General features: G+C 43.2%; 1 protein-coding gene across 1 annotated transcript in view; it reads left to right on the top strand.

The window, feature by feature from the left end:
* The first annotated feature begins 3,626 nt into the window (after positions 1 to 3,626).
* ADAMTSL3 (ADAMTS like 3) overlaps positions 3,627 to 23,650 on the top strand; it is a 408,397-nt gene continuing 388,373 nt past the window's right edge. Inside the window, 1 exon segment of the mRNA XM_026448334.1 lies at positions 3,627 to 3,695. Within this exon segment, the coding sequence (XP_026304119.1) occupies positions 3,627 to 3,695 (69 nt within the window).

The raw sequence follows: 23,650 nt of genomic DNA, 5'->3' as shown, positions 1-23,650 counted from the left end.
TTCACATTTTTTGTCTTTTTTGTTGAGGATTTTGCTGCTTTAAAGCACCCCCCAGGCACAGTGCTGAGGTGAAGTCTAGCATTCCTAAGTGGAAGGAGGCTGGGATGTGCGTTGCAGAGAAAATATGTAAGTTAGACAAGCTTCATTCAGGCATGAGTTACAGCACTGTAGGCTGTGAGCTCAGTGTTCAGGAATCAACAATAGATGTTAAGTAAGGCGTCTTTAAACAGAAACATGCATAAAATAAGGTAATGTGTTGATTGATTGACAACAATGTTGTGAGCTTGCAGGAACCCAACTCTGTATTTCCCCTAGGAACAATGGCTCCATATTCACAAATTCATTGTTCTGTGACTTTATAGACCACAACTACAGTGAATAAAGAGGATCGATTGTCCATAGATGAGTTAGTTCTAGTTTAGCCTAGCCCTCCCTACCCTTCACTGGCTACTCTTCCCTCCCCTGTCTCCACACTGACCTGTCCTCTGCTCACTTGCCACAAGTCCAGTCATTTTACATAGAGTGGAGAGACAGCCTTGAAGATCCTCTTCTTGGTCAGAGGAAGTCACCAGAGTAAGTAAGGTAAGAATGGGTGAGGAAAGCAGGCAAGGCCAACTGCTCTTGGCAAAGCTCTAACAGTAACTGGAAGGCAGCAACCACAGAGAAGGCAGGAGAGCAACTTATAGGGGTGAACAGTCCAGGCTCTAGACAGAGGCGGATAGGGGTTCCAGTCCTGGCTTCTTCACTCATGGTGGGCAAGTTATCCTCCCAGCCTCAGATTTATCCTAGGTGAAATGCGATAATGCTCGAATTACTGCCGCTGTGAAGATCAGATAGACACAAAGAGCTTGGTACTCGACAGACACCCAAGGAAATGATGACTGTGGTAGGACTTAGGTGCGGGCATAATGCAGGCTTTAAGATGAATCTCCTGACCCTTGGCTTATCCTGCTGGGACTAGGACAAGGACAGGGACAACCATTTCCTCTTACTTCTCTTCACCTCCAGAAGTACACAGGCAACTCACCCCAGTCTCTGGTCCGCGACACTCTCCCCCCAGCCCCAAATCCCAGGCCTGGACACTGCATGATCCTGGCACCTGTGGAGCTCTCAGTTCCCCAAGACTGGCTCAGACAAGGGGGCGCCAGATACTCAGTTAAGAGGTGCTCCTGAAGATCCTCGTGGTCCCTGACTGCCAAAGGTCCCAGGCCCCTGGGCGGTGAGCGCTCCACAGTCCATGGTCCCTTGTGTGGGGTCTGTGCTGTGCGGCGGAGGAGGCGCAGGCCAGGAGAGGGTCACTGGTCTCCGACTTTGGTCCTGCCTGGCCAGGAGTGCCTAAGGCTCTTAGGCACGAGCCAGCGGTTCCGGGCAAACCTCCGTGTGGCTGCTGGGCCTGACTTTGCAGAGCTGGCGCCCGGGTCTGGGCGGGGTGGGTGGAGGCTACGGGAGGTGGGGCTGGGGGTGGGCTTTGAGGGGAGCGACGGCATCCCTACTCCGGCTCCGGCTGAGGCGGGGCGGCCGGGCTGGCTCGCGGCGCAGCGGCCGCCTTTCCCCTGCGCGCCTGCCGGCGGCGGCGGCAGTGGCGGCGTCGGCAATCCCGGCTCTTGGCACAACGCCTGGCGGCCGGCCCAGGGCGAGGAGTGGCTTCCAGGAAGCGGGCGGAGGAGCGTTCCAGCCGAGTCTCGCCGTCGCCGCGGCCCTGCGCGCTCTGAGCGGCCCGGGCCCGGCCACACACTGGGTCTCTTCGCGTCCCCGGCGCCTCCGGCTCAAGCCGAGGGCGCGGCGCCGGCGCGCAGGGGGACGGGCGCCTGGGCGCGCAGTGCACTTGCCGGGCGGTGCAGGTGGCGGCGCGCGCCCTTCGCCTCTGGGCCGGGTCCAGCGCCGCGCTCTGCGCGCCCGGAGGGGGCGGGAGAGGCGGGGCAGCCCCGGTCCCAGCCCCATTTAATTTCACGGCGGCGGCGGCGACTGCGGCGCCGCGGGCTGGAGGCAGGCGTCGGGGAAGGTCCGGGTCCCGGATTCCGCACGAGGTGTTGACTGGAGGCATCTGCCAGCTTCTTCCCCGCGCGCGCCGAGCCCCAGCGGCCCCGGGGCTGCACGTCCCAGATACTTCTGCGGCGCAAGGTGGGTGCACCGAGCTCGGCGCAGGGCGGCCGCGCAGCGGTCGGGGGAAGGCACTCCCCAGGGGGAGTAAGACTTGGAGCAGTGGCCTCTCTAAGCAAGTTGGGGGACCCCAAGCAAAGTCGGTGCGTGCCACGCGGTCCCCAGGGGGCCTCAGGACTGGGATGCTCCTCACGGCTGGGCACCTCGGGTCGGGCGCGCTCTGTGGCGTCCCGGAAGGTTCAGGGAGAGTCTTTCGGGGGCACTTCGCGGGCTGAGGGGCGTTCTTGATTATGGGGGAGCTCCACAGGGTTGGAGTTTTTCAGGATTGGGAGTTAGTAAGCAGAAACCTCGCGCGTCCGAAGGTCCGGCCGACTGGCAACTGGGGAGCGAGCGCCCAGAACGCCAAGGGTTGAGGCGATGCGCGATCGTGGAAAGTGGGCGTGGGGGTGACCGGGACGCGGCTGAGGCGCTGGAGGAGCGACTTTGAGGCAGCGGGTAGTCGGAGGAGTGTGTGCTAGGAAGGCTGGTGCGAGCGGGCGAGGGGGGCGCAAAGTCCCAGGGCCCCGCGCTGGCCGCCTCCCTCCAGCCGGGAGTCGCCGCCTCAGGTCGGAAACAGCAGCACATTTGTGGATCGCATTAGGCCAGGCCCTTAATGCTTTCTCCAGATGGAGAGAAGCCACCGACCCGCCCCCGGACACCAGCTCCGCCAAGGCGCCCCCGAGGCGAAGCGAGTCGAGTGTGACCTCGGCTTTTCCAGTCTGGATTCATACTGATTTCCCTGTAAATTGACAGGAAAAGTAAGGGAAAGAGTCCCCGCTTCCCTCCTGGTTTCAGCTGACCTCTGCTGGCTCGCCCTCACTTACTTTTAGGAGATTGTGTTAGGCTGGCTTGGGGGCTATGTCCTCCAAATCTCCCTGAACTTAGCTCTCAGGCGTCTCTGTGGTTGTGGGTCTCTGTGGTTGTGGGTGCGGGACCTTGAGGGCGCACGTGTCATCTAGCGAGGAAAGCCTTGAACTATCGAAGTCTGCGTTTCAGTCCTAAAATGTCACTATCTTGCTGTGTGACCTTAGGCAGGTCCTTTCCCTCTCTGGGCGGCTTTGTTGTCTGAGTCTCATTTTTGCCGCAAGCAGCAGAAGCTGGCCTAAACCTTGGCACTGTGCTGGCTTCCTGAGTCAAATGCCAATAGCCACACCCTGCTGCTGACAGATGGGCTGGGAGGTGGCTGGGCAGGGGTATCTCAGCTTCTGAAGAGCTGGAGGTATGAGTTGCCCACTGGAGACAGGTACAGCCCTCGCCTGACTTTGATGTGGACCTTCTAAAGGGAGCCCAGTTATCTTGCACCCTGCAGTAGGCAGCCCCAACCTGGGCCAACACAAGCCTTTCCAAAACAGTATCTGGGCTTCAGAGTCCTTCCATCTAATGGGTCTCTTAAGTCATACTTACTGCCATGGGGGCCAGAGCTGGTTGGTATTGAACTCTTTCCTCTTTTGTAGGCTACAACTGAGACCCAGAGGAGACCAGACCCCATGGCTTCCTGGACGAGCCCCTGGTGGCTGCTAGTAGGGATGGTCTTCATGCACTCTACCCTGCAGGAGGTAAGGTCATAGGGAGGGGAAGGGGAATGGTGGACATCCCTCTGTTTACTCAGAAGCATTATTGTAGACCACCTGAGGTGTGGCATGATTAGTGTTAATCCTACACCAGAGAACTAAACTTTCTTTCCTGTCTCCAGCCAATGGTATTTCTGGTTGGCTTAGCTGTAAGGATTATCTAGATCCCTTGGGTCCTCTCTGAATCCTGAGTAGGGCCTTAATAGCACTGTGGATACCGTACATCAGTGATGACCTGGGGCTGTGAAGGACCCTGTCATTTCAGACTAGAATGGCTGTCTGCATGTGCCCAGTAGAGGCTGGATTGCTGGAGACCAGGAAACAATTAATGGGCAGAGCCAGGTTTTGGCCCTAGCTAAGCTGCTAAATATTCTGAGTTTACATCTATCATCACATATCCCACTGTTTTATCCCACAGTCCTCTCTTTAGACTTCTGCTGTCTTTTCCAACCAACTTGAGAGGACCCGGCTCATGAATTTCATCCTTATTTGCCTACAGGACAGACTCAAACAAAGGAGCGAGGCTAGCGTTGCCTAAGAGACATAGGGAGTAATGGCGACAGTGGCAAAATGCAGAACACATGCTCCATCTATTAAAGAGCAGCCTCTACTCAGTTCCATCAGATCATTGCTAAGTGGAGACACAAGCCCAGGATTGCCAGATCTTATTTTTCAAGCTAGCTGGATCACCTAGATTTCTCACAAAATTTCCCAGTTTTTAAAGCATTGAAAGGTGGATAAATGTGTTTGCACCCTGGATTCAGCCAAGCAGTTTGCAGCCCCAGATCTAAAGGCAGGGCACATGTTAGTATTGTGTCCCAAGGGCTGCTGCTAGCTCCATACAGTGTCTTATGAATTAGAACAAGGCAATCCCTCCCTGCAGACATAACTTCTCAAATACATGGCTTGGTGGCCTGTGTATCCTCAGGGTCTAGGAAGGGACTTGTCACTTAAGGGCTTAAATGTCTGTTAAATAAACATGCATCCATGAATGAAGATACATACCCTGGGATAAATTAATCAAACTTCTCTGCCTCTTGTTTCACTTTCTTGGACTTAGTGCCTCTAAGGCCTCTTTCGACTCCAATGCCCTGTAAATTCTGTGATGCACAAAGAACTGGTCAGCAAGGTACATCTTCTCCCCATTATCCCATTTTATCAATGCTATCCTATAATCATATTAATAGAGATCTTTTGTTAGAACAAAAATTAAGTCTTTTCAGGATGATATTAGGGTTCCCTGGCCAGTGAGATGACTGTTGAGGTAAAAGGGTGGAGACTTACGTTTGTCTCATCAGCAGATCTGAAACAGGCTTTGAGAGCTTCAGAGATTTGTTCCTGGTCAAATGGGGCTGAGGCTTCAAGGCACAGTGTTTCATTTTGCCTTCTTTCGCCTTATAAAATTTAAATATGCTTTGAGGCAGTCTGTTGACCTTTGGCCAAGGGCAGTGTTTGCCCAGCTTGAATCACTCACTGACCTCTTTTGGATTTTTCCATATCTGTGTGCCTGTGGCAGTGCTGTTTCCATGTATCAAGGCAGTGTGCATAGAAGGTCATAAAAGGAGATTTCAGACCAGCAGTCTTCATCATTCATGCCACCCACTGTTCAGATCCCAGCTCTACCGCTTCATTACTGTTGTCACACAACAGTAATGAAGCGGTATAATGAACTAGTGTAATATTAGTATAGACCTCAGAATTGTTTGGAAGAGTTAATCCATTGTGAAGTGGAAAAAACTGAAAAATCAAACCAAACAGTGTCTGGCACGTAGTAAGTGTACAATAAATGTCAGCATTCTACTGTTGCTGCTGCTTGTCAGCATTAGAAGCTTGAAGCAAGCGCAGTGCCTGTATTTTCTGGTGTAGAGCCTGTAGGGGGCACTCAAGAGGTATCAACTGTGGAGGGCCTGATCTTCCGGGAGTGTGGTTGGGCGTGGCCAGGTCTGTCTCACCCCAGGCCCTGAGAGAAGGTTCTAATGAAGGGTGGTAGGCCAGCCCTGGGTCCCTGTCCATGGGTTGGACGCTCTGTTTTTTTCGTAGAGTCAGCCTGAGTTTGACTTAAAGCCGCCCCTCTGAACTATCTTGTGATTTTGGTGTTTGGGTGGGGCATAAGGTGTTCCCTAGCATCTACACTTGCTTCGCATGTGCTGCCACCAGGTGGTTGTTAGAAAACTACTAGATGCCTGAGGCTGAGCTGTGAGGAGCAAAGGATGTGCCAACTAATTAATAACAAATAGAGCTTCTTTTCTTTTTTTTTCTTTTATTTTTTTGAGACATGGTTTCACGCTGTTGATCAGGCTAGAATGCAGTAGCATAATCTCGGCTCACTGCAACCTCTGCCTCCTGGGTTCAAGCAATTCTCGTGCCTCAGCCTCTGAGTAGCTAGGACTACAGGCGCCCACTACCACATCCAGCTAATTTTTGTATTATTAATAGAGATGAGGTTTGGCCATGTTGGTCAGGCTGGTCTTGAACTCCTGACCTCAAGTGATCCGCCCACCTCAGCCTCCCAAAGTGCTGGGATTACAGATGTAAGCCACTGCGCCCGGCCACAAATATATTTTCTTTATTGAATCAGCGAAAATGTAAACTCTTATATTCACTGCCCACAAATAAGTGTGATAGATTGTAGAGCAAGGTATGAGGCTGGCAGTTCCTTGTTTTTGTAACTCGTTCTTGACCATTCCTGGAGGAGCTCACTGTTCCCCTCATCCAGACAGCTGGAGCGGCCTCCCTTTTTCCTGTCTCACAGGCCCTGGAAGCTTCCTGTTCCTCCAGGCTTCTCCTTACAGACCTGATTTTCCCAGAGAAGACAGCAGCTGCTGTTCCTATTCTCTCTGCCAGCTTGGAGTATTTGAAAGCTTTTCAAACTTTATCCAGCCTGGAGTATTTGAGAGCTTTCCAAACTTTATCCTGAACACCTTGAAGATGAGTCCTATATTGACTGTGCCCTGAATTACAACTTGCCCCCTCCTTTTTTTTTTCTCTTGCCCAGGAGAAGAATAAACAACCTTACCTGTTCACTAATTTAACTGTCATAGGACGGCTTCCTAGCTCTCTGGCCAAGTGCCTTTAGAAACTGTTTTAACATTGGTCATGTGGCTTGCGATTATCTCTTTAAACAATCATGTCGAGATGGCTTCATGTGTATCTGAATGGCCCTCCACCATGTTTTCCCCTGGGGAGGTGCTGTACTGTTTAGATTCTCTGGCAAATTCTGTCCTCTCCCATTTCCTGTGACTCTGGATGGAATAGCCTTTTCAGAAGAATGACTCGATCTTTGACCGTCTCCACTGCCAAGTTCATAGATATCTACTGGAACAGATCCCTCGAGGTCACAGTTTTGAAAGACAGGAGACATTTGGATGAAGTCCTGGAAGGTCTTATAAGTCTGTGGTGACCTCCTCTGGAGGGAGGATTTTCAAAATTTCAAAACACAACTTGTAAAATAAGCAATATCTGAGTTGGCTCCTATCCTGTCCCCTGGGTCTTGTTGGTGCATAAGTATAAGACAGAATTATTTAACTGTTTTTTTTTCCTGATCCTGAGGCTGGAGGCTAGTGTAGAAGGCTGATCTTGCAGAGGGCTTTGAGGTAGGGTGGGAATGGAAGGCCAGGTGGCCTCGGGTAGATGCCTTTTGAACTCCTGTTGCCTTCACCATAATATTTGGTGGAGCTGCCAGGCTGAGAGTGTGGATGTCCTTGGGATGTGTGGCAGGTTGCCTAATGCCCCCCAGATATGTCCATGTCCTAATCCCTGGAACTCATAAATGTTCCCTTACATGGCAAAAAGGACTTGGCAGATGTGATTAAGAATATTGAATTGGGGAGACTATCCTGTATTGTGCAATCACAACAGTCCTTATAAGAGAGCCACAGGAGGGTAAGAGGCAGAGGAATAGAAGATACTACCATGGAAGCCAGAGGCTGGGAGAATGTCGCCAGGAGCTAATGCATGCCAGCAACCTCTAGAAGTTGGAAGAGATAAGGAATGGATTTTCTGCTCAAGTCTTCAGATGTAGCTGGCTATAGTGACACCTTGATTTTAGTCCTGTAAAAACGCATTTCAGATTTCTGACCTTTAGAACTGTAAAAGAATAAACTTGTGTTGTTTTAAGACCTAAAATTGTGGTAATTTGTTACAGCATCAAGAGGAAACTAATACAGTATGTCAAGGGTGGCCTTTGAATCTTGCCCTGCTTGCTGCCGCCAACACAGGCATCCCTTCTCCACCTCCAGTAACCCAGGTGCAATCATAGGTGCTGAGAGAGGCTGACAAAGTCACAGAATTGACATGAGGACAAAAAAAGTGTCATTTGAGTATTGGTGGCTTAGCCCAGGCCTCTTATTCACCTTCTACAACAATCTCACACTCCATAGCAATTTCACCATCCAAGTTCCCCCAGTCGATCCTGCTATTGCTATCACCCTTGATCATGTCAATCATGGGCAGTGAGGATGGAATCCTAAGGAAGACAGTCCTGGGTCAGGGTTCAGGGAACTTCCTCTGTGGGTAAATCAACTCAAGGTAGCCCTGACTCTGACATGGCACATAATTCCTTTTAAATCAGCCTAGATTTGGCTGGGTTTGGCCCCTCGAGAAGTCATAACCTTGTGTCTGAGTGTTGCTCCATGTTGGGTGATCTGGGAGAGTTGGGGCCTCTGAAAGACACAGATTTATTGAGAAGTCTCATTTCAGTAAGGTATAAATATGGAGCCAATCACTGGTCCAGTCATGCCTTGTGAAATCGCCTTTTCCCATCCCTTAATGGAATCTTAGGAAGATTCAATTTTGATTATTAGAAGTTCAGTTCATTTAAAGTTTTGATTCTCAGCTTGATTTAAATCTCGTCTCCCTTTCCTATAGTCTGGGCTTGACACAGGGCTTCAGGAACCCGAAGTTGCACAGGGCTTTTTTCCCCCTACCATAGAATGGTAAGGGTGTGGTGGGGACTGGTTCTGAGATGCTTCTTCCTTTTATTTCTTCTGGATCCAGCTTTCCAAGGGTAGGAAACAAGGAGAGGGGAAGAGAACAAGGGCAATCAGCTCTTTACTTAAGTGGATTCCTCTCTCTGATAGTTGTCACTGCCACTCCAGCTCTTTCTCAACTCTCTGGGTAGCAGATGTGAGTTCTTTGGAGGGCTCCACAGGACACTTCCTGCAGCAGGCAGTCCAGCTTCAGCTTGCCACTTGCTGCCGGGGTCTTCTCACCTAGCAGGCAGCCTTATTGGATGAAGTGTTGGCTGCAGAGCTCAAACCCAGCTCCCTTTGGTGTAGTCTAGCTGACCCATAGGAAATACTGCATCTTACTGTGCCAGACAGTGGGAAGATGGAATGCTTCAATGCTGCCTCCTCTCTCTGTCCTGCCAACTCCCTTCAGTTCTCCTTTCCTTGCTCTGATAGGCCTAGGGAGAGATCAGCAGGCCCACGGTCTAAGCAGATGTCCATCTGCGGAGTGGATGGACATTCTCTTCTTGCAGCCGCCCCCAGTGTCTATGAGTGTTTCTCGTTTTCTTCATTTTCATTTCTAATGGCTGTGTTCCATTTTACTTATGGATATGCCATAATAGCATAAGTGGCATTATGTGTTATTTAAACCCATTATTTCTTTATTGAACATTTGGGTTGCTTCCTGGATGGTTTGTTCACTCGTGTTTACCATCAGACACCTGAAATGAACATCTTATGCTCACATCTTTGCTCACTTGTTTGAGTATTTCTTTAGAATAATCCTTTCTTATTGTACTGTGCTTTGCTACACACTTGATACACATTGTGGCCTTCCTCCTTTCTCCCTGTTTCAGTTCTGCATAGAGCTTTTCCAGCACTCCAGGTTTAATGTCATAAATGTACTTCCCGTGACCTTGTCCCCCAAGTGATTTTGGATCAATCCTCCAGTCTGTGTTGACACTGGTGATGGAGTCTGAGCAGGAAGATCTTGGGTCATCCTGGATGCAGACTGAATTTCATTACAACGTTGCCCCAAAGCCTGAAAATCTGCAAGACAGAGTCATTGGCTAGATCCAGTGAGAATCCTGTAGGAGAATGAATGGGAGCCCTCTCCTTGTGTGTTGCCTGCGATCCCTGCACTCCTTTTTCGCCTTCTACCTCTGACCTTTCCATCTTACTCTCTTTCTTTGGCTCCTCTCTAGCTTTTAAAAATGCTTTTCGATTCCAGAGCTCTGCCTTTGCCCTCCCCTCTCTCCCTCCACATGTTCTCCCAGGCAGCCTCCATCTCTCCAGAGGCTCCTGCCTGGGGGTTATCACGTGGAGACCCAGGTCTCATGATGATACAGTCTCTCAAATGTAAACTTTTGAGGTTTTCTTCAAATAGCATTATATATACCGAAAAGATAAAAAGTTATCCATTATTTTACATTAAGTGTTAAATGTAAACATTAAAAATAAACACAATGTTGATAACTCTGTTTTGGCTTTTCTTCTTTCTTTCTTTCTCTCTTTGTTTTTAAACTCAAGGGTCCCTTCAAAATGGAAGAGGCTGAGCACCTCAGAGAGGCTTCTGTTTGCCTCTTCAATGAGCTGCAGACCAATATATCCATGAGCTACCATGCACCACAATGTTCCTTGGTGGTGTCAAGCACAAATGCTTCTCAAACCAAACTCCTTACCTCTCACTGCGCTCTCTTGCTGTGCCTAGATTCTCCATCACCCAGCCATTTGCGCCAGATCCTGGTATCACTGTAGATGCCTTCTTGTTTATTGTACCTGCCCTGTAGTGGCCATTCAGCCACTAACTCCCATTTGTCCCATCTCAGAAATGTCTTTTAAATGTTTCCTCCTTTCAATTTCCATTGATGCTGTGTGTTTGAAGAGTAGGGACATGGCAGCATGGAGTATGAGATAAGGATGAACAAAGATAGTCTGTGTCTGGGCACAGTGGCTCATGCCTGTGATCTGAGCACCTTGGGAGACCAAGGCAGGAGGATTAGTTGAGGCCAGAAGCTTGAGATCAGGTTGGAAAACATAACAAGACCTCATCCCTACCAAAAATTTAAAAAATTAGCTGGGTATGATAGCTGTGCTTGTAGTCCCAGCTACTTGGGAAGCTGAGGTGGGAGGGTCGCTTAAGCTCAGGCAGTTTGTGGCTACCCTGGGGACGACCTTGAAGGACATGTAAAGGACTTTACTCAGTTAATAACATGGAGTTCTGTGGTTGCTGATCAGGAAGTGGTGGAGGCACCATTGTGACACCATTGGACCACTGGGGACACACTTCTGCAAAACATAATTGGGAGCCCTCTTCCAGGCAGGCAATGATGAGACCTTAAACCCAGTTTTCAAGAGCAAACTGGGTGGAGAGTTAGTTGTAGACAAGAGGATATGAATGTGGGGATGATGTTAGAACCTGAAGAAGTGGAACTTGGAACTTGGTAAGTGGGATTGAGAGAGAGAGGAGGAATCAAAATTTCTTCAGGTTCCAAACAAGTGTTAGGGACACATGAAGGTGGAAATTCACCCTGATCTTGGGAAATAATTGGTTACATTTGAAGGAGTAGTTTGGGGGACTACATGGAGTCTCACCTTTGGGGGAAGGTGAGGCACTGAATAAAGGAAGTATATACTACTCTTTGAGAGAGAAACAGGGTCATTAGAGAGGTTTTCCTTAGCAGAGTATATTCAGTATATTCATACCCTAAAAAGAAAGCAGCCAGGAGAAAAGGAGAGATTGAAGATAGAAGAGGAAAAAACCAATTACATGTAATTGTTTCATAACAGAAAAAATGTAGGCAGTGTTCCTCCATTGCATTCCTAATGGATCTTAAAGCACCAAAGCTAACATCTTATGGAAACCACATTTCAAGGTTTATGATTGTGATTGCTTTCAGTTTATTTTTACAAAGATGCTAATTTCCATAAATAGCATGGAAGCATAAAGCAGTTTCCTCTCCAAGTATTTCATGCAATTACTTTCTGGAATTTGTCAGCACTGAACAGCTCTGGCCAACGTATACTATAAATTATTGTGGTCAAATACTCAGAAATACTTTTATTCTCCAAGCCTTCATTTACAAATAAAACGACATTTTATTTTGAAAATAATTTAAAAACAAAGAGTAACTATTTTACTAATAAAAGAATATTTACAGTTTTAAGGGGCTCTAAATTCTCTTTACTCTCTTTTGAAATTGCCTTTGTGATTTTTTAATTTAAAAACAGCACATATTCATTATAAAAATATAGAAAACACAGGAAGGGACAATGATGAAAATAAGCATCACCTTTAATTCTACGAATTGTTAGGATTTTGTTGCATAGATTTCCGATATTCTTCTTAGAATATTAACAAATATGTATCTTTTAAACAGTGGCTATACTCTACTTTGATAACTATTTAAAAAATTTAACATTATGAGGAATATTTTTTACATATCATTAAATATTTTCCTATAGTAATATTAAATGTATTCTTGCTGTTACATCATTTGGATGCGTCATGCTTTATTAACCAGTTCTTCACACTGAGCATTGAAATGTATTCAAGTAAGTGTTAAGACATATAATTTTTGGGTCAAGAAGTTTGTGAAATTTTAAGACCTTTAATGTATACTACAAATTGTCTTTTAGAACATTCCATTAATGTCTATGCTTACCTTGCAATAGTTGGCACTATAAGATTAAGGAAATTTTATTAGTAAGAGGTTATTAAAAATACTTGGGGGCCATTTGTATTACTGCTTTTTTGTATATTGTCTCCTTAAGGCATTAGAAATGGAATAGCAGGACTGGGCACAATGGCCACACCTGTAGTCCCAGCACTTTAGGAGGCTGAGGTGGAAGGATTGCTTGACCCCAGGAGTTCAAGGCCAGTCTGCACAGTATAGGGAGATCCCCATCCCTACAACAGATAAAGATAAATTATCTGGGCGTGGTGGTGTGTGTGCTTGTGGTGCCAGCTACTTGAAAGGCTGAAGCTAGAGGATCACTTGAATTTGGGAGGTTGAGGCTGCAGTGACCTCTGATTGTGCTATTGCACTCCAACCTGGGTGACAGAGCAAGACTCTGTTTCAAAAAAAAAAAAAGAAATAGAAAAATAAATTTTCATCTTCATATGTATGCCTACTTCTCCATGAGAATCTTATTAATTTGTAAGTACTCCTTATATATAAAGAGTATTAATTTTTTATCTTATGTTGCAAATAATTTTCCCATTTTGTCATTTACATTTTATTGTTGTTTATGTTTTGGATATGCTGCCATTAAAAATTTTTAAGTAGTCTACTCTAGGAGTCTCTTAATTTTTTAACTCTCTACTTTGGTCATGCTTAGAAGTAACTGCATGTTGGGAGAAAATATATGGATATCTGTATTATCACCTAGTCTTATATTTCTTTTTAAATATTTAAATCTTTATTTTAGAATATATTTAGTCAGTTAATCTTTCAGTCTTTTCCTATGCTGATTCATACTTTTAAAGTTATTGTACCTTTGTAATGTGTTGGTATCCACTAAGGCAAGACCTCCCTTCATTGTTATAGTTTTGACTAGTCCAGGTCTTTAAATTTTTGGTCACATTCCAAGAACAAAAAGTTCTGTTGTTTTAAATGGCATATGGCATAATGGAGGAGTAAGAAAATTTCCTTCTCTCAAAACTTTGAAAAACAAACAGCAACAAAAAGAACAGTTTATCTCTAATGAAGCAAGGAAATGGTGCCAGCTTCCAAACACAAATTATGAAGGTTTTTTTTTTTTTTGAGTACTGTGAAGTCTGGATGTGGGGGAAAGAAGATCCTGAAGATTGGCATGTGTTTCCTTGGATTCTGAGCAGGACAGAGATTTCTGTAAGGATGTCCTATGTAATAAACTTTTGTAAGAACAATGAAATTGGTGGCCCTGAGTGGGACTTGAAAGAAGCAGGTATTGTCCCCAAAAAGGCCCAGTTTGACACCAAAAATGACAAGGTACATAGAATTGACAGGGAACCCTTATTGACCAAACATTGTATTGTCCATGTGTACAACACAGCCTCCTACAGAGGGAGATTGGTGGAGGTGAAGTGGGATGAAGAGGTCAGTGGGGTGGAAGAGCAGCCCTTTCCATAACGAAGAGCGTATAGGTTAGGGGCTCTCTTGAGATCCCTGATGACTTTTGAATGCTGAAAATGAAGAGAAGATGGGACTCCAAAGAAAAGAAAATAACATATTTAGTGATAGGATTAACCAAACACCAAAGCATAATGGAAGTTAGGGACGACTCTATTCATTCTCTGTCTCATACACCATGTCCTCTTTATGCTGTTCTTCAGCAAACAGCTGACGCCACTAGAAACAACAAAAATAAGAGCCATGGAATAAGCAATTGGGAACATGCTAGACAAAACATGCACCCAACAAGATGAAATATAGAAAACAAAAATATACAAATGGTGATAGAAAAATGATGACAAAGGAGACCCAACATATGCATAGTTAATATTTTTGAAAAAGAGAACAGAAAATATTCAGCAATCCAAGGAAAACTTTTCTCACTCTTTTTCTTCAGGTCTTTGTAAATATTGATTCTGTTTTTTTGGCATTGAGTATTACTGAAGAGAAGTCCGTGGTCAATTTGATATTTTCTCTGTTTTTTTCTCATTTTGTCTGACACTATACCTACATGATTTCTTCCTTATTCTGAAGTGTCATATCAGGACATGATATAAACAATTTTTATACAAAGTTTTTTTTAAATCTGTGTGTGTGTGTATGTTTGTGTTTCAGAACTTTAAAAAATGGGGTCATCAAATATGTAATGTTTTCATTTTTATTTTTGCCATTCTTTTCCTAAGCTCACTTTTTCTGTTGTCTTGAAATGTTTCCTTTAAACTCATATTTCTACCTGAGCTTTTAAGAAGGGAGACCGAGTTGTTCATAATGTGTTTTTGACTTTTTTTGAGTAATTTATTTAGTAATACATGTTCTTTGACTACATTTTGGTTCTGTTTCTTGCTATTTTTAAAAATTTGTGTGCATCGATCCTGTGAACATTCTGTTCTGATGGGTATTCTCTTCTTAATGGGGCTCTGCTCTGTTTGTTTCCCATCTTCCTTGGACCAAGAGACTAACCAGAACATATTTTCTTTCTTGGTAATGATAGAGATACAGAAAACCCAAATGCACATGAGTCTTTTAAGCTTCTGCTTATGTTATTTCTGCTAACATCCCACTGACCAAAGCAACTCACACAGCTGAAGCCATAGTCAGGGAATAGGGAAGCATCCTTACCTACTATGAGGCCAGAGGGCAGAGCAAATTATACAGCCTTGTCTGAAGTTATTAGGGCAGGGGAGTGTGCTCCTCCCATGGAGATTTTCTATATCTGTGTGTATTGGAGGAATGAGTGTTTTTTTTTTGTTTTGTTTTGTTTTTTAGATGGAATCACACTCTGTCGCCCAGGCTGGAGTGCAGTGGCATGATCTTGGCTCACTGCACCTCCGCCTCCTGGGTTCAAGCGATTCTCCTGCTTTAGCCACTCCAGTAGCTGGGATTACAGGTGTGCGCTACCACATGCAGCTAATTTTTGTATTTTTAGTAGAGATAGGGTTTCACCATATTGGCCAGGCTGGTCTTGAACTCCTCGCCTTGTGATCCGCCCGCCTTGGCCTCCCAAAGTGCTGATACTACAGGCATGAGCCACTGCACCTGGCCAGGAGTGAGTATTTTTGAAAAATAATCTAATCTACTGTTGTGGCAGGCTTTTCTTTAAGGCAGCCTAGTTCCAGAGAGCGTGCTTTAATCACTACACTCTCACAACCCTCATAAATGAAATTATGACTTTGGGAGGAGTTGACACAAATCAGGTCTCCATGATCTGCCACAGCCTTACTTCATGAAATAGATGTTTATATAACATAGGGGCTGAGCATGGTGGCTCACGCTTGTAATCCCAGCACTTTGGGAGGCCAAGGCAGGCAGATCACCTGAGGTTAGGAGTTCGAGACCAGCCTGGCCAACATGGTGAAATCCCGTCTCTACTAAAAATACAAAAATTAGCCAAGCTTGGTGGCACACGCCTGTAGTCCCAGTTACTCGGGAGGCTGAGACAGGAGAATTATTTGAACCTGGGAGGTGGAGGTTGCAGAGAGCTGAGGTCACACCACTGCACTCCAGCCTGGGTGACAGTGCGATATTCTGTCTCCAAAAAAAAAAGAAAAAGAAAGATGTTCATAATTTACCAGAAGAGGCTTTGATTCTTTATTTACTATCTCACTCATAATCCTAACTCTAACTCTAGACTGAAGTCTATAGCAGTAGAAATCCAGAAAATAATTCCTCTTAATCCCCTAGGTCAGTGGTATTATTTAAATTTTTTGACTGTGACTCACGGGAAGAAATGCATTTTATATTATGACCACACACACACACATACACACACGCACACACGTATATTTTTCATATTACTTATAAACAAAAGTTTCGGGAAACAATACTTATCCTATTTGTTTTTCCTTTCCATTCTATTTCATTTCATTCTATTCCAATTGATTCTGTGAAAAAATGGCTAAGACCTAATCAATTCATTTTATAACCCACTAATGGAATGTATTCACAGTGTGAAAAAATACTGCTCTGGTTAATAGACCTCATTCTCTGTCTACCTGTGTGTGTATTGAGGTTGGTGTCTGGTAACTGAGACACTCAGCACAATTGGCTGATTCTGGTCAACTGATGTCTATTTTAACTTTGCTCTCCTGGGATGGTGTCTTCTGGGCTACACCAACTATTGCCAATGGTGTGCAGATAAAACTGTAATTTACAGCATGCTTAGTTATCAGCGTTCTTCAGAGCTATCTAGATGTTCATATTCTTTCACTCCTTTGACCTAGTAACTTGAGAAATTATATTAATAGGTTTCTGAATATTGAATCATCCTTGTGTTCCTGGCATTAACTGTACTTGGCCATGGTATATTGTTTTTTTAATATTCAGCTGGATTTGGTTTGCAAATATTTTATTGAAAATTACTACATCTGTATTCATAAGAGATGTTGGTTTGTACTATATTTTTCAGGTTTTATATCAAGATTTTTACTAACCTCATAAAATGCATTGGGTACTTTTCATAATTTTTCCTTTTCTGGGTCTGTTTAAATTGCACAGAAATAACCTGTTCCTTGAAGGTTGGAAAGAACTTGCCAATAAAATAAAGAGGACACAGAACTTTTTGGGGGCAGTACTACTTTGACATCCTCTTTACTTTTTATACAATTGTTGGAGTGTTCGGGATTTCTCCAGATTCTTTAATCCATTTTGATCAATATAAAATACAAAAAGATAATTTGTATTTTCCTGGAAGCCTTCTGGACAGCAAAGGCAAATATTTTATACTTTTTCAAAAAATTTTCAAGTTATTTTGCAATGACATTCTGATTTATTCTCTCTTCAGAGAATGTGGGTTTTATTTCGTTTCATTTTTTGAAATGTAGTAAGGTGCTCAATTTTATGTGTGTCCCAAAGATATTTGATAGTTGGACATTTTGTGAATTTTCACAGCTATTTGACAATAAATTATATTCTCTGCATTGAAGAATATTGTTCTGATGTCCCTGACTCTTTACTAGTTACCTCCCTCTGCTTTTCCACTCCCACACTAATTCCCATTTAGCTTTAGTGGGGAGCAATCTAACTCTTTTGTTTTCTTGTCTCCTATTGATCTGTGTCCTCAGGAGTTCTGTCAACAAATGCTTGCCTAGCTGTTTTTGTATGCAAAGATACTTCTCTCCTTAGGAGGAATAATGGGCCTAGCTGTTGGGTAAGATTAAATTCTGCTTTTCCATTTGCTGATTTTGCCTCTGAGTGGCTTTTTAGTTTTTACAATATTATCAATAAAGGGATATTTAACACCTTTGTGCAACAAGCATTTCTCTTTATTACTAAGTTGTACCATTAGTACCCTGGGAGAGTGTCTTGCCGACCTATGCTCACTCGCATTTAGATCACTAATAAAATGTTAACTGCATAGAAGCCTGGGCATTTTAAACCCTGTCACCCTTAAATCCAAACAGAAGTGGCCACCCTGGGAATCAGAGTAGAGAATTATGAGGGTTGGTATGGCTCATTTAGGAGGACATTTTAAGATATGTTATAAAATGGATACTCTGTGAGTCTATAGTTTGTGAAAAGAGTGACCCATATATGTTAGAATGCAAAAATAAGGTGTCAGTGACGCAGGGGTGTAAATCATAAGCAAAGCTTGCTGGTACTCCAGGGGGTCTGGAAGATATAACTCAAAGTGTGTTTGGAAAGGAGAAAGCACTATTGGCATCTTTTGCTAAGGTGAAGGCAGGGCCTGTGAAGAGGCTCTTCCTGCCTGGTTTGGGTATTCTCTGTGAAGCTGAGGGATAGCTGCCCATTTGCTGGGTGTGCAGATTGTAGATCATAGTGGAAAGAAGCCAGCCTGAATGTGAGGGACATGCCTACCCTTCTGGAGAAAAGTTGCCCATTTGTTGTAATGAGCAACGGCCTTACTTCTCAGGACAGGCTTTGTGGGCTTGCATCTTGGAGGTAGACCGGTTACTTTCAACTGACCTTGGAACTCTCCTTCCCGTCCCTGGGAGGTTCAGCATGTGGCAAGCATCATTGTTCACAGCTCCAGAGGCGGAGCACTTAGGCTGCACGCTCTGTAAACACTTTCTGGGATGCATTAGCAGCTTCCATTGTCAGAGCCAGGAAAGCATTTTGGTGCATGGAGCAGAGAAGGAATGCGTGGAGTGGCAGGCAGCCATGCTCTGGCGGGCTCTGTTCAGGCCCTGTTTGTGAGAGGGCTGTTTACCTGGGTGGTGCCTTCTATGCACCTGGCTGATGACTGCTGATGTCTGGTGAGTCCTTAGCAGTGCACTTAGCAACCAGACACTTTAAAAGATAACAAAGCTTTTGGGGAGAGGGAGAGAAAACCAACCTACACCATGGAATAAACTAGCCACTGTTTATTATGGTGTTAATTGATAAAACGAATAGACAGGCACACATACGTATTTGTACGACACAGAGCAACAGAGATAATGTACTGATTGCTATCCTCAGTTTTTCCCAGTGGAGCACTGGTGAGTCCCTAGAGTGTGACACGCCAAGGTAGTGTCTCAGTCTTTGTTGACATCATTGCTGGTTTTTTTTCTATGTTGTCTGCTGACCCTCTCTGATGCTGATGCCCTTCCCAGGGCACAGAGTGCATTGAATAAGCCTTGGCTCCCAACATGCTTCATTGGCCAGCCCTGGGGTAGTGTCCTAGATGTTAACAGTTTTTTTCCACTCTAGGAATAACCAAGGGAAGCTTGTCCTTCAAAAGACACATGGCACGCAGGACATAGGCATCTTTTTTAAGCTGTCATGTGGAAGTACTCACTGACCTCAGAGCTCTGTTTTGTAACATAGGATTAGCACATAATTCTGAGATGCAATTAATGAATCCATTGACTAACAATCCCTGATAAGGTCAAGAAAGAAAGCTATCTTAAGGGGAAACTAATATGAGACTAGGGTTGGCAGGCAGTAGAAGTGCAAGTGGAGTCCTCATCTGTATTCAGCATTTAGAATTCATGGCTTCTTCCCTGCTTTCTGTTTGTAAGGTTGTTGTATACCAAGGACTTTTAGCTTCTTTAATATGGAATGTGTGGTTTGTAAATATTTTCTCCCAGTATGTAGCTTGATTCTTTTATCCTCTTACAGGTTTTCATTTTTATTTTTATTATTTTTTTGCAGAGGAAAAGTTATAGATTTTGGTGAAGTTCTATTTATCAAAAATTTTCACTTATAGATCATGGTTTTTGGTGTCATGGCTAAGAATGCTTTGCCTACCTTAAGTCCTGAAGATTTTCTCCTGTGTTTTCTTCTAAATATTTTATAGTTTTACATTTTATATTTAAGTTAATGATCCATTTTGAATTACTTTGTTCGTACAGTGTGAGGTTAAGGTCACAACTTATATTATATGGTGTGACCAACTTACATTAATGGCTTAAGTTTCTCTCCTTAATCCATTCCCATGGATAAGGTCCATGGAAGAATTTTTAAATCATGAATAGGTGTTTAATTATGTGAAATCCTCTTTTCTGTATTAGTTTATATGATCACGTGATTTATCTTTTTTTTTAAAAGCTGTTGATTTGATGTATTACATTGATTTTCAGGTATTGAACCAGCCTTGCATCCCTGAAATAAACTCCATTTGGTCATGGCATATCACTCTTTTTATATATATTGCTGAATTCTATTTACTAATATTTTGTTGAGAATTTTTGCATCTAAATTCATGAGAGATATTCACATGCTATTTTCTTTTTTTTTTTTTTTTGTCCTGTCATTGTCTGGTTTTAGTACTATCTTCACAAAATGAGTTGGAGAGTGTTTTCTCTTCTGTTTTCTGAAGAGATTGGTGTTCTCTACATGTTTGGTATAGTTCTCCAGTGAAACTTGGATATTTCATTTTTGACAGATTTTAAACTGTGAACTCAATTTCCTTAATAGTTATAGTATTATTCAGGTTATCTGTTTTATATTGAGTGAATTTTGGTATCTTTTGTTTTTCAAGGAACGTGTCTATTTCAAATTGTTGAATTTTTCTCTGTAGAATTGTTTGTTGCATTTCCTTGTTATCCTTTTAATGGTTGCAGGATCTGTAGTGATATCTATTTCATTCCTGATATTTGAAGTTTGCATTTTTTCTCTTTTATTCTTTGTAGTATTGCTTACTTTTTTCTTTGTCAGCTTATTGTTTTGTTGATCTTTAAAAAGAATTAGGTTTTTGTTTTATATATTTCTTCTATTGTTTTTCTATTTTCTATTTCAGTGATTTTTGCTCTTTATTATTTTCTTCCTTCTGGTCCCTTTTTTTCCTTCTGTTTTCCATTTTATTGGGGATGGGATTAGATTATTGATTTGAGATCTTTTCTTTTTTTTCTAATGCAAGCATTTAGTGCTATAACGTTCTTTCTCTGTAACTGATTTTGCCATAACACAAAATTTGATATGTTTTACTTTCATTTTCATTCTTATTAAACAATATTTTTAAGCTTTCGTTTGTGCTATGTGCTCAATGTTTGTGTCCGTCCACCTCCAAATTCATATGTTAAAATCCTACCCTCCAGGCCGGGTGCGGTGGCTCACACCTGTAATCTTAGCACTTTGGGAGGCCGAGGCAGGCGGATCACGAGGTCAGGAGATCAAGACCATCCTGGCTAACACGGTGAAACCCCCGTCTCTACTAAAAATAGAAAAAATTACCCAGGCGTGGTGGCGGGCGCCTGTAGTCCCAGCTACTTGGGAGCCTGAGGCAGGAGAATGGCGTGAACCTGGGAGGCGGAGCTTGCAGTGAGCTGAGATCGCGCCACTGCAATCCAGCCTGGGCGACACAACAAGACTCTGTTTTGACAACAACAACAACAACAACAACAACAACAACAACAACAACAACATCCTACCCTCCAAGGTTATGGTATTAGGAAGTGGGGCCTTTGGGAGGTGATGAACTCATGGGGGCAAGCCCTCCTGAATGAGATCAATGCCCTTATAAAATAGGCCAAAGGGAGCTTGCTTGTCCCTTCTTCCACGTGAAAACACAATGCGAAGACACCATCTATGAACCAGAGAGTAGGCTCTCAGCAGATACTGGACTTGCTGGCACCTTGATCTTGGACCTCCCACTCTCCAGAACTGTGAGAAATACATTTCTGTTTTTTATAAGCTACCCAGTTTGTGATATTTTTTTGGTAAAGCATCCCAAATGGACTAAGACATTTTGAGAATTTCTCTTTGACTCATGGATTATTAAGAAACATGTTATTTAGTTTCCCAGTGTTTGCAAATTTTCCTGCACCTTTCTGTTACTGATTTCTAGTTTTATTCCATTGTTGTCAAAGAATAGACTCTGTCTGATTTTAATCTTTTAAATTCACTGAAGTTTGTTTTGTGTCCAATAATGTGGTCTATTTTGGTGAATGTCCCATGGGCACTCTTGAAAAAAATGTGTATTCTGCTATTGTTGGATGGAGTGTTCTTTAGATGTCAATTGGATTTTGTTGGTTGATGGCGTTGTTTAGTTCTTCTATAATCTTGCTGATTTTCTATCTAGTTATTCAACCAATTTCTGAGAGAAAGGTGATTAAATCCTCAAGTATAGTTTCGTTGAGTATAATTTTACTTTCAGTTGTATCAGTTTTTGCTTGAAATATTTTGAAACTTTGTTGTTGAACCTGCCTATATTATCATATCTGAAGTGAATTTCTTATATAAAGCATATAGTTGAGTCATGTTTTTAAAAAATTCATTCTGCCCATCTCTGTCTGGTATTGTTGTGCCCTGAGTTCCGAGACCCCCCTCAAAGACGACCACCAGAAACCGAAGTCAAAGCCAAGCGGCCGGGATCACTTTATTGCAGGTTCGAACCCAGACCTCTCTCCGTACAGGCGTAGTCAGGAGGGCAAGAGAGAGGTCCTTCGCACAGCTCAAGCCTACTTTTTATAGTAAGGCACAAACAGGTTACAGAAGATTAGAGCATTTTTGCAGTTACAAGATTGGGATTGGTTGACATTTTGAAGTTTGAACATTCGGCAGTTTCTGGTTGGCTCCCGCCCTTTTTTTAAACTACAAACATTTAGGTTTTTTTTTTTTTAAGACAAACTGCTTGCTTAACCATGGGTGGGAGGGGGGTGGTTTTGATTGAGCAAGGAGGGGGTACGTGACTGGGGGCTGCAAGCACCGGTAATCAGAACAGAACAGAACAGGACAGGGACTTTCACAACGCTTGTCCATACAACGTCTGGAATCTATAGATAACATAACCGGTTAGGTCAGGGGTCGATCTTTAACCAGGCCCAGGGTGCCGCCTGGGCTGTCTGCCTGTGGATTTCAGTATATTGATGTATTTGCTATAATTTGACTATTTACATGAAAAGTAATTATACTAAATAATACTTCAGTTGTCCAGTTTTAAACTTATTTTGTCTTTAGTCTCACTTTTTTTTTGTTCTGCTGTTTCCCTTTTCTTGTCTTCCCGTGGGTTACTTGAGTTTTTTTTTAAGCTTGTATGTTCATTTTTCTGTGGGAATTTTCAATTTCTCTCTCTCTCTGTCTCTCTCTCTTTCTCTCCTTCCCCCTCCCCCTCATGCTTTATCTTACTAAAGTCTACTGATACCAACTTTGCCACCTTGCTTAGTGTAGAAACCTTATCTCTATTTAGGTCCCCTTACTCTTTACCCTTTTGAATATAGCTGTCTTAATACGTCCTCAACATAGTTTGAGCACCACATCAAATGACATAATTTTTGTTTCAACTGTCAAATATATTTTAAAAAGTCATAAGGAGAAGGATATTCTATTATCTTTACCCATATTTTTACCCATTAATTGTTGTTTCTTCCTTCCAAGAGTTTTGAAGCCATCTTCTGTTATTTTATCCTTTCTTTTTAGAACACTTCTTTTATCTCTTCTTTAATGGTAGGCCTTCTGGTGACAAATTCTTAGTTTTGCTTCACTTGAGAATGTCTTGATTCTAGAAGGATATTTTTGCTGGATATAGAATTATAGGCTAAGAGTTCTATCTCTTTTTCAGCACTTGAAACACGTTGTGCTGCTGCCTTCTGTCTCTGTGGTTACAGATGAGAAATTTAATGTTATTCAAATTGTTTTTTTTCCTGTAGGTAATGCATTGTTTCTCTCTAGCTGATTTTTAGATTTTTGTTTGTCCTTATATTTGAAATGTTTAATAGTGATATATCTTCTGGTAGTTCTTTGGGTTTATGCTGCTTAGAATTCAGATTCTTGAATCTTTAGTTTTAGACTTTTCCCCTAAATTGGGAAGATTTTAGCCATTATTTCTTCAAGTATTATTTTTAGGCTATAAATATATGTATATTTATATATTATATATATATTCTCCTTTTTGTTCTGTGATGGTGAAAGTATTATATCCTTTGTTATTCTCCCGTAGGCCTTGGATGTTCTGTTTATT

Source organism: Piliocolobus tephrosceles, chromosome 6 (genome assembly GCF_002776525.5).
Source record: "Piliocolobus tephrosceles isolate RC106 chromosome 6, ASM277652v3, whole genome shotgun sequence".
Lineage (NCBI taxonomy): Eukaryota > Metazoa > Chordata > Mammalia > Primates > Cercopithecidae > Piliocolobus > Piliocolobus tephrosceles.
This window is presented reverse-complemented; position numbering and strand designations above follow the sequence as displayed.